We start from the raw sequence: 12117 nt of genomic DNA, 5'->3' as shown, positions 1-12117 counted from the left end.
ATGTGTGCTTACGACTGTCTCTATATTACGCTCACAAGATTTATTTGTAGCTGTCACCAGAAAAAGATGCCGCAAACTTGTGAATGCCGTGAAATAAGCCATTTATAACGCTTCCTCTACTCTAGAATTAAAAAAAAAAAAGTAAACTGACATCGGGAATCGAACCCACACTTTCTACATGGGAGGTGGAGACATTGCTACAACACCAAAATCTAGATGGCCGCCTTCAGACAGACGTTTTGACACGCAGGACATGTTCAACTGCCTTCACAACACATTTTTTCCGGATCTCTGCTTGTTAGGATATTTTTCTGCTATCATTTTGGGCAAACTATATACAAAACTTGGCTCGCTGACAAATGCGGAACACCTATGGTTACTGCTAAAAGCGCCTTACCAAAACTGCGAGTTATGAATATGTTGACCAAGGAGGTTTGTGTTAACTTTGACGTGCAGCCACTCGAGTCTTCTACATCATTTAGTCACTGCAGTTTACTTCCGCCACACACCTGCAGTGCAAGACGAGCCTAATACAGCGCTAGTTTCTGCCGCCAAAGAAGACATTGTTGCCGCTATTTTCATATGTGAAACCCCTCTGCTTCCCATTGGCTGTAGCAGACAATCCGCTTTCTCAGGTGGAAGGGAGCCATTAGTTTGAAGAAATGTCTACATTTATTGCATTCGTCTACTTATTCTTATGCTACTAAAAATAACCTTAAAGCAGCGGCATGTTTCAAGCATTCACGATGACATGGCATGTGTAGCCAATCGAATAGCTCACTCAAGTGCTCACCCACACTACACAGCGTGGGTAGGGGCAGCTGAAAACACGAGGGAGTGACGCTGCTGTGATCGGTAGCAATGCACATTTTTAAAGCCTTGTAATAAATGACACGCTTGACGCGGAGCACTTAAATCCATCCCTTAACCCTTTAAGACACTGTGTACACAATTGTGTATGCCAAGAAAGTTCTTCAACAGCAATAGCATCGATGGAAGTAATAGTACTTATCCCCGTATTCAGATATGCATCTTAAGTTGAAGCCCATGCTTGACTTGATCCAAGCGACGCCTGGCGTGAACGTGCCCAGGACGCTCATTGCGTTTACTCTGTCGCGTTCACGACAGGCGTCATTTAAATCAAGTCAAGCGTGGGCTTCGACTGAAGATGCATTTCTGAATTGGGGGTTAATGTGTGTCGCATACATCTCGAAACTGTTCCGATTGGAATCGTGTTGCAAGTTTGAATAATGGGTTCAAAATGTTTTAGTAAAACGAGTAGTGGGAAGGTAGACAGTTGTGTGTACTTGCTCGGTGGGAGTATTCCTTTCATTGTTTTTTGCCCTGTATTGCATGAGGCATAATTTTCGAGTGTCTGGATGGGTGCTTTTCAAGCCTGCTAGACATGAAATAGTTCTCATAAGTATGTTCCTGTAGTGAGTTTTTGCATGGAGTTCATGTCCTGTGAACTTGACAAAACTCACAAAAGAATTGCAAATTCTGCAGTTGTAAGCTTTTGACGATTCTGAATAGGCAAGAAATGCAGTGAAAGCAAGTTTTCAGTCAACAGAATTCATTGGCATTTGAAATGGTGAACTGTCAGAACGACCTACCCTACCGACTCAGCATGTTTGTACACCATCGTCAAAAATGTTTCAGGGTCCTTTAAAACCTTCAGGACCATTGCCAGGCCTTGAGGGTGGGCTTGGCTCACAATTCTAGAATGGATGGCTGACTGTATAACAGAAAAAGACAGGTGGTCAGCTCTGTCCTTGTACAGTGTTATGTAGTCGTGCCAACAAATGTACTGGACATGTTTCCAGCAGGTTCAATTAGGGTGCTAAAGTTTGAGATGTCATAATTCAAATGCAATGCACACTGTAACATACACTGTGTTGTACCATGTTTACCCTGGCCTACCAATACATAACAATTACCGACTGTTACATGCCATACAAGACTTACTCAACTTTACCCAACTTGTAATATTTATGTATTGCAGTTCTGCATGACACTCCTCTGGTTGAAAATGTGTGCTCAGCATGACAGCACAAACAGCAACAATGCATAGTGAACAAGTGCAAGTTCCAAGTAAATGTAGTAACACACACACACAGACAATTTTTCAGCTAAGATATCAAGTCTTAAAAACTGAAATAGAGATTGAGACAATATTTAGGCACCATATTATCCCCTGGCAGTTATACAATATATGCCGATAAATTTCAATAAGCTATAATAAGTAAAGGTCATGATTAAGATTTAATGACTAGCATCTTATGGGAACTAAAGCTATAGAGGCCTGCACATTTTCTAGGAATCCTGAGACTAGCACCAGGTTAACATTCATATCAAAATAAGCGACAAATCATTGTTTCATGCTTTGTATTGCAGAGATAAGGAAGGCTTCGCTTGATTCACACATATCAGGTTGCATGTTTCAATACTGGTACTATGTTCAGAATTCCTTCCAAATGGACAACCTAGCATATTACCCAGTTTCATTTCTGCAATTAGATGGGTGCCTGATTCATAAATAAATGAATCAGGCACACATTTATTAGATAACTTTGTTTTGAAAGGGCTAACTGGCTACTGCAATTGTACAAAACCAACGCTCACTGCCATGAATTGCCAAAAGAGCTTTACTACACCATTTTGAAGTACTCATCTGCTAAGACACCTACTCTTATACCTTCCAGGAAACCTTGGCACCCAATACCAGAGTTTCCGGTACAGGAAAAATAAGGCACCAAACTGCAGGTATTAATACAGTGGGATAAGCATAGAATAAGTTTCGGGGTCCAAACCACTCCTAAAATTCTCAGACTGCCTTAAGATGTTCACGCCATCCAGTCAAAACCTGCCCCAAAGCAAAACTATTTTTACATACTGCAGTCCAGTCAGGGCCTATTGCAGGAGTGGGAGTCGTTATATATAAACAAAATGAAAAAAAAAAATAATGCAATAACAAACAAATCCAAGCAAGATTACAACAAGTACAGAAAAATATATCACTTTAAAATGTGGTTACTTGTTGCAAAGCGTGGACACAAACTCGAAGAGCGGCAAACGTGACTACCAATGCTTAAAGGGCAGCTGAATCACTTTTCAAGAAAAGTGCGCTTTACACGAAATATTAGTTTTTCACCCCCTGAATACGAAAATCAGCGAAACTAGAGCTGTATGTGTAGAAAAGTCAGTCGTAGCAATCAAAGAAATCATGTTGCCTTCCTTGGAATGGATTCTAACAGATTAATTTGGTGTTCCTTATGAGGACACCAAACAACACAAGCATAGTGAAACACTGGTCATATCAGGTATTTTATAATAACCCCATTTCAAAATTGTGGCTATGCTGCTGACACTCAGTGTCAGATATGAACTGTGCTGATTTTTCCCCAGCATGCTCATGGAGTTTAGATATTCATTTGCTTTTCCTGTATAGCTTACATGAATTGCCTGCACAAAATGCTACCTAAAAAAAAAAAGAGAGAGAGAGAACAGTGATGATTGTGAATTGACAAATTCTGTTCACCACTGTCACGTCTGCCATTTCTATAATTACTGCCACCGACATCAGCAAGTAAAAAAGTTGCAGGTGTGTCCATAGCAAGTTGTCTGTAACAGCCAAAAGTCATGTCACTTAATATCGACAGTTGAGAAACTTACCACAGAACCTGGGCAGTTCACCAACAATTCTAGTAAGAATAGCCTACTGTATCTAGACCACCAACCACTGAACGCCCAACAAACCAGCCGTTTATCTGCTCGGCTGATGAGCTCCGCGTGCGGAGAGTTCGCTGCACAAACGCTGCAACGGTGCCACGGTCTGCGTGACAACGCGCCTTCCGCACGAGATTCAAACGTTAGAACTTGGCACACCAACGGCTTCGATCGCGGATCCCAAACTCGCTAGTGCTTCGTACCACCACAGCGACTCCTCCCCGATCTACTCGACGACCACACGGACGCAGGCCAAAGCCAACGCACTACAGCAGCCGCTTGTATCTGAAACGGGCCGGGGACTTTTTGGGCGCGCCCCTTTGGGCCCACCGCTATCTTTCTGGTCCAACTATGTGCGTGGAAACGACGGCAGATGTGCTCGGCCGGCAACCAGACAGCGGCGACCAGTGGGCGAGGTTGCCGCTGCGGATTCCGGAAGTCTGGCGGTAACAAAAACCGGCCCGCCAGGGATCAAAGTGCTCGCTATGGCTGCCCGCTCGCGCGCTTGCTTGCTCTCTGCCCACGCAAGGGGGGAGACACTGACGGACGAGCCCCAGCAGAGGTCATCGTTTAATCCGGGCCACCAAACTGCTCGCCTTGGTCGCCGCCTTTATCAGCGGAGGCCCGTGCCGTCTCCCGCAGCGCGAGACGTCGGTCGTGGAAGACTCAAGGGGGGGCAGAGAACAGGCGCTGATGGAAACGATAGGCGCGCCTGTCGGCACGGGATAGCGAACCGTTCTCTCGAGATAAGAAGGCTACCTCTCGCGTGGCCATATTTCCTAGCGTCCGATAGTTGGGGCGCTCCCCTCCGAACACCGGGAGACAAAACGATGACGTCGGGCTGGTTCTGCGTGAATCCGCAGATCCCTGTGGCGTAAATAAAAAACTGTCAGCGCCTGTGGTGGTCCATTCCTTTATTTTTACGTTGACCCCCAATATGTTGCAAACTAGCTCTTTCGGTGTCGCGAACTGCAGCAAGGTTCAAAACTGGGCCAGGCATTATTAATGGCACTAAAGCGCTACGCAAGAACAGCGAAGTGTCCCTCTCGAGATATTGTACTTTGTGGAAATACAGCACGACGTAGCAGCGTGGAGCTGCGATTATCGCGCGGCGGCTGCCAGTTTCGCTTATCTGAGCACATGGATGGATGAATAAGGCTTAACCCTTTACATCGGGCGGCGGCTCACGCCACCTAGCCGACTTCCTGTGGTCAGCTCCATTAGTAGAGCGACCGCCCCGTGATGGCGTTATACTAAGTGGTTCATTTGGAAAGGAAAGGTTGGCGCTATCTTCTGCAGCCCTTGAGGGAGCACGGCTCAGCGCCATGGCGTTATCCCGGTTTCCTTTCCAAGCAAATTGTTCTTCAACTGGGAAGCTTCGGAGAAAACCGTTAGGGGCTGCCTTGGTAGACTTGAGCTAATGCAGATTATTTCCCCTTTCATGGTTGAAGACTGCAGGATTGTTTACTTCGCTTCGGGGAAAAAACCAAGTCGGGCCACTACGACGTCTGACGAGGCGCGATATTGGTTCCGAATTCTCGGCGACCTCGGTGGGTGTGATTGATGGAACCGCACTGGAGGGATTCAGATTCACTCACACCGCCAAGTGGTCTTTAGCCGCGCACCGTGCGAAATAAAAAGTCAGCCAGCGTCGCGTAGTTGCAAGTGCGTAAGTTCTGAAATCACGGACGGCAATCATGCTTCGAAAAGCGGAGGAAACTGCGGAAATTCTCCGCAACGAAGTGAAACTACACTACATGCAATTATTTCACGACGTTGGACAATTTGCGGGGACAGTAAGAAAAAGGTCTATTGCGTATGCGCAGGCTAATGAAGCAGGCATCTTCCAGCATTCCTCAACACGTATCGACACACCGATGTTTCGCTATGGTTTGACAGACACGTGTGGTAAACAGCGAAAAAGAAAATGCGGACTAATATTTATGAGGCCGTTCGCGCACAAGTCGATAACCACATCAGCACGCCTATCGGTATCTCGGACAACAATTCGTGAAGGGGATGCGCGGGGCATGTCAGTGATGAGTAATTTTTGCCGCAAATGTGAGCACACTCCTTTTCTTTGTAGCAAATCGCGTTGATGTTCCGTGCCCATGGTTTGGTGCCTCGTTCTCCTTATCGCACAAATCCTAACCAAAGCTCGAAAGAGCAAATCACGCGTCTCAATCTAGAGCTGAAGAAATTAAGGAGACACCAGCCGACCTTCGGCCGAACGCGCCGGAATGGCTTTCAAACTTTCAGCACCGACTGCATACATGAAATAAACGAATCGCTACATTCGTCTGGAGACGACAGCCGGCTTCGAAGGACCAACAGGTGCGCGCGACCTCCACCGTACCACGGCGATCCCCAAGGTCCCTTCCGACGTCAAAGCCCCCCCGACGCAAAGGCAAAAGAGAAACGATCCCCGTTCACCCCCCACGCCGCCGCGCGCGACAAACCAAGGGTATCCGAGCGGAGACGCGCGCCACAAAAGCGTCGGGCATCGGCTCACCCTCCCCAATCGCGAAAAGCGAACGCGGCAGTTGCTCATCGAGCCAGCAGTGCTCATCGTAGTCTTCGCGTCGTCGTCAAATCCCCCCCCCGCCAAACCCCGGTCGCCGCAGCTGTTCGCAGGCACGAACGGCGGGGTCGCGAAGGTGTCTGGCGGTGGACGCAGGGAGGGCTTTTGAAATTGTCCCCTCACCCCCCAACGCTCTCGTGTCTGAGAAGCGGCGCACACAAGAAACGGGCGCGACACATGCATAAAACGAGAGGCGCACTCGGAACGGAGGGAAAAAGAAAGAAGAAAGTAATCGAAGAAGCACCGCGGCGGCTGAATTGTGTGCACGGGTGCTGCCTTTTGTTGGCCGGTGACCGGTCAGACGAGGGTGGAGGAGGAGGCCGACCTTCGGCTTTTCGAAGGTGCACCGGCCAGCTGATTCACCCAACGCCGCCGTCGCCTCCCATGCGAACGTTTCCCGCCCCTGTCGTTCGCATGACGAAAAATAAAAAAAATCGCGACAGTCCGCAGACGAACACAAAGACAAAAGATTAGCCGGGCCGCCCCGGCTGGCGAGCGAACCGCCACCGCTAGGACGACTCGGGCCCTTATTGATCGCCGAAAGGCAGCACACCCTTGAAGTCTGGGTCGTTTCCTCGGTTCGGCGATGCCAAGGCCTGACGCCGCTTCTCGGTCCGGCGCCGATAGAGGCAGGACCGACGGCCAGGACGGCAAGCAAATACACGCAAATCACACGGAGCGATGCAGACGCCGCCAGCTACCGTGCAGTGCACGGCGTCATGCACGCCGGTTGCAGGCAGACTCATTGATTGGCGCCCCGATCGGGACTGGTTAGGAGGGCCGAAGAAGCACGTTCCATATCAACGGCGCTGGAATGTGTCCAACCGAGAACGTGAAACCGCGTGCAGCTCGAATTAGACAGGGCCGGGTTCTTCCGCGAGGTTCGAACGTGCATGCTTCGAGCCCGAAGCTCCGGCCAAGATTTACTCGTAGTCAACACTGGGGAATCTCCCATCCGCGGCGGAAAGGCAACAGGCACAAAAACACAAGAAACATCAACTAAATAGAAACGCTTGCTCAGCTAAAGTCAATGAAGCTTTTCTGCAGTGACTTCGCTGATCGGCTTGTGTCAATGCATTACCGAATCCTGTACGCTGTAGCAACTCGGCGCCCCATCGCAACAGCGTGGACAACGGGGCGCTTGCAAAGCTTCCGAGTCTTCTGTGATGAAACTACCTCGCGCGTTTGCCAAGAGGCGACAGCAACGGCGTACGTGCTTCAACGGCCATGAACTACATAACAAAGGGAAAAAATATTAAAAAGTGATTCAACCCCCTTTCCCGCGCCCTGAAATCATGCATGTATAAGACAGCCCGGACGAGGAACCGTCGGTCCACTTTTCCTTTTCACTTCCTGAACGATAATAGCAGGCCTTCCGATAGGCGAGTGTTTTTTTTCTTTTTTTTTTTTCTTTCGTTTCTCCCGCTCCGTTCTTACACGGGGAGCTGTACGCGCTCGGGGACGTAGAACTTGTGTCAACCCGTGGCGAAGCACGGCAACCGAAGATTACGAAAACGCGTGTAGTGCACATAAAGAACGTCCAACTAAACGGCTGGAATATTGCGCCAGCGGTTCCGAGAATATATTGGCAAGGGGCTTCGTGAGAAGTCCCCTCTGGATGACGCACAAACGCGCGCGACAACCAAGACGTCAGTCGGGGCAGCTGGAACTCCAGCACCCCTCGGATACGATTCGTACGTGCACGCGTGCGTTCAAGGTCTGCAGATTACGCGGATACAATGAAACCACGCCAGGATTCGGGGCCCGTCGCAAGCTGCAGCGGGCAAATTGCGACGCGCCCAGAAACAGCGGACATAACGATAAACGGAAGCAGTGGAAGCGGGAAGAGAGAGAGCCTTTGTCTGGTGCGGCTAGTAAAACGCGGGCAGGGGAAGATATACTGGAAACCGGAAGAGTGCGAAGCACTTTCCCTTACGGCGGTGCCCTACCTTTCCGGCGGCACGGCCCAGCCTGACGATGCCCAATTTGACGCCGGACACCCAGGAGTCCGAAGGGCCCGCCTGGTCCTTCATTTTGTCGAGCTCGGGGCAGGCATAAAGGCGCCGCCGAAGGAACCGACGATGCGGCTTGGTGGGACGATCGACGCTGGCGGAAGTGGTCGCCGCGGGCTTCGATTCGGCCGCGTGGAACAGGAGCACGACCTAATCGCGCGAGCTCACGCGGAAGCAACACTGCACACAAGCGCGCGAACCACGAAAGAAATGGAAAGCGACGGGCCGCGGCACACGCACCCGCTACGCCTCCTTCGAACGAGCGACACCGCGAAGAACATGTGAGCGACCGACCAGCCCGAGAACGCTTTTCCAACGGCTTCGCAGCTGGCGCGACCGAGGCGCCACACACTTCGCTACGCTTCCTGCCGGCACCAGTTTCGGCACAACGTGCGAGCGCGGCTTATATTCGGAACGCAAGCATGTAGTTTGATCAAAACCGAATTGAATATAAAGGATGTTAATAGCTTAGTATTACAGAAAGCTAACTTTCAAGTAGTAAGGCGAACAATTCATAATTGCATTGCATTGTTCACGCGTTCAAGATGGTTGTTAATTGCAAGAATGCGAAGTCAGGCGTAGCAACTGACCATCAATTTACTGATTTATTTTGAAATAAAACAGCTAGAACAAAGACTATAAGTGGTGTAGGTGGTGTCGAAATCCACGCTCTATAAGATAGAAATCTTTGAAATTATAATGCGGATCTTATAGGCTATGCTTTTACTGCTTGAATGCGGCGGAAGCGATTTTAAAAGCTGGAAACACATCATAGACAGCGACTTTTGGACACCACCCAATATGAAATCAAAACTAGCTAGTAAAAGACGGTGTCCAAAACTCGACGCGTAGACGTGTTTTTGGCTATCAAAACCGCTTCCGTCGCATTCAACCATCAAAAGCATAACCTCCAAGATCAGCATTTTAAACTACCCTAAATTTGTAGATTTGGACACCACCTATCCAAATCTACGCCTCGACAACAGCCCCATCTAGGTAACAAGTATAGAGCTCAAAACATAGACTTTCACATGTTATAGTGAGAAACTCTATGGCTCAGAAGGCCATACTTTGGCTGGCTGCACGTGGCGGATGCGACTGCAAGAGCCGAAGTATAGTGTTCTAGAATTCTAGTACACTGTAGCCGAAGACTCATCATAGGCGTCGGGTTTCAGCTACACTCTAGTGTTGCCGTGAAGGAAGAAGTTTTTTTCCTTCCTCCATGAGTTTTGGCATCTGTTACCAAGGCGCCACCGTGGCGTCCAGACCAGCGTCTATGACATATTTTTGGCTCCTGCAATAGCTTTCATTGTATTGCAGCCAGCAAAAGCATAGCCTACGAGATCTGCATTTATTTATCTAGCTAGCGCCATCATTGGGGCGTAGATTTTAGACATCACCTATGGCTTGGCGAAAAGTTGTTTCAAAAGTCGGAGTTCACAATTTACTATACGAAAACTTTTATTATAACCTGCAATCCAAAAACGCAGTAAAATTACTCCATGATTTGTCCTAGGGTGCCTCGATGCCCAGCGCCGCCGTCCAACGGCGGCGCTGGCATCGAGGCACCTTAATTTGACCCTACAACTAGCGCCATCTGGTTTATGGCCTCCAAGATTGCGCACGCGGTGATCAGGAAGGCCACGTGTAGGGTGGCTGGAAGGGGAGGTGTGAATACCGGCGACGCAAGCGTGGCCCCTCAGCGCACCGATGCCGCAGGGCGGCGCCGTTGACTGAGGCGCGGGAAGGCACGCAGCCGAAATGTGCGCATCGCCAGCCTCGCGTCGGCTGCATCTCTACCACCGAAGTGAAAGTGAGCCCGTTTCGGATATCGCGCGCTTTCTGCGAGCGTCAAAGAATAAATCTTTATCATGAAAACAATGTTATGCTTACTCCTGTGAAATTTTACGGGCCCAGTTCGCATCGTATCGAGATTCAAACGCGTTTTGTCTGTGCACATTTCGTGAAGCGGCTCGGGGTGTTAGGGGTTAGTGGGGGGCTTCGAAATAATTTTTATCTCTTCGGATTCTTTAACGCGCAATGACATTATACGGCACACGGGCGCCTTGCATTACGCCTCCCTGAAAATGCGATCGTCATCCTCGAGATCAGCAATCACCCTATATGCGTGCCGTAGGACCTGTAAACTGCAGACAGTATACCTGAGAACGTTTCCAAGTATTTACACACCACTTTTTTTCTGCGCTTGCAGCAGTAGCGCACCCAGGATCTCTGCCAGGGAGGGGGGGGGGGGGGTTGACAGTTTGCCAATACCATCTGAACAGCACTAATTTCAATGTCTTCACGGGAAATTGTCAATAAATGCGCGTTTTGCGCAAGTTAGCGAGTGTGCAGACGATTGCGCGTCTTACATCTTAGTTGCAGTACTCAAAGGTGCAAGGAAAGAAAAGGGATTAAACAAGAGGGGGGGGGGGGGTTTAACTCGGCCTCAGGGCGGGGATTACAACCCCCGACCCGCCCGTCGGTGCGCCACTGGTTTGCAGACATGTAGCATGCCATTTTGACGCTCACATAAGCAATTTACCATGATTGCAGACAGTGAAGCAATAGATCTGCTCATGAAATCATTTGTTTACAAGTGAGGAAAAAAAATTGGGAAACCGTACAACACACAAGGTTTCAGTGTTTTCCGTTTCTTCTCACTTCCCTGCTGATTCACACCTTTAAGCAAAAAGTGAATCCTTGTGAGGCAATAAAAACGTATTACTGATGCTGTCAGGGCAGCAGAATGGTCTCGGCAACCAATTTTTGGCATATCACCAATTGACTGCAAAATCTCGGCCACAGCTTTGGCATGCAAGCGTGTTACACTGAATTATGCACGAGTGAGTTTGTTTTCAAGGGCATTGACCAGCTTATAGAATGATTCCGAGGGATATGAAAGGCCCCCAAGGACCCACTCTTTGGATGCCTCTGATGGAAGTTCTCTGGGGATATTGCCTTTATCGCTAATACATGCTGCTTTGCAGTCTTCACAATGTGTGGGCAAAACACGCCTTCTCGCCACATAACCTGCAATGTAATAGATTAGCCGTGCGTCGCTGCGGTGCTCAACATAACTTTGGTGCCAACATAACAAACTGCCGAGTTCTCCTGCAATGCTTTGTCGGCCCTTGGGATCGCTCGAGCCCATTTGGCAAACGCTTGTTTGCAGGCAGGGGCACGGAAGAGAGATACTTTTTCTGAGGTTTTCCTGTACCCAGTATCACATCCAGGTACAAAGCACCAACATCTTTTTCGCTGTCTTCTTTTTTGCTGACGACTGCAATGTCGCGAGGAACACTCCAAAACAGGCGACGAGACCAAACTGACAGCCAGGCGCGGATCCAGGGGGGATGTCCGGATGTCCTGACCCCCCCCCCCCCTCAGATTTCTGCATCGCCCCCTCGCTGACAGGGGTATGGCCCTGTCCCGAAAAAAAGTATCGCCACCAGCATTCTTCAAAATTATTTTTCGCGAGTACCAGTGGTATGAGCCATGTAGAAGTTCCTCTACTGAAAAATACTGTGGCAGGGCCGCCACAGTATTTTTCCACGTCGGGCGCCTCACTGCTAAGCATGCGCCGCCCCTGCCGCTCGTCCCACTCGACCGTATTCTAGTACACTCTACCGTAACAGTGGCTAGAGTGTACTAGAATATGGTCGAGTGGGACGAGCGGCTGGGGCGGCGCATGCTTTGCAGTGAGGCGTCCGACGTGGAAAAATACTGGGGCGGCGCTGCGGTCGAAGTGGATTGGGCCGCATCAAGGTCGCGCCGTTGGAAACTGCTGGGGATACT

At 49.4% G+C, this 12117-nt stretch overlaps 1 protein-coding gene across 1 annotated transcript in view; it reads right to left on the bottom strand.

Annotated features, from left to right (window-relative positions):
• LOC119437649 (zinc finger MYND domain-containing protein 19-like) overlaps positions 1 to 8651 on the bottom strand; it is a 31255-nt gene extending 22604 nt beyond the window's left edge. The window contains exon 1 of the mRNA XM_037704646.2: positions 8257 to 8651. Within this exon, the coding sequence (XP_037560574.1) occupies positions 8257 to 8340 (84 nt within the window). The 5' untranslated portion in view covers positions 8341 to 8651. The remainder of the gene's footprint in view (positions 1 to 8256) is intronic.
• Positions 8652 to 12117: the final 3466 nt, after the last annotated feature.

Source organism: Dermacentor silvarum, chromosome 1, assembly GCF_013339745.2.
Source record: "Dermacentor silvarum isolate Dsil-2018 chromosome 1, BIME_Dsil_1.4, whole genome shotgun sequence".
Classification (NCBI taxonomy): Eukaryota; Metazoa; Arthropoda; class Arachnida; order Ixodida; family Ixodidae; genus Dermacentor; species Dermacentor silvarum.
This window is presented reverse-complemented; position numbering and strand designations above follow the sequence as displayed.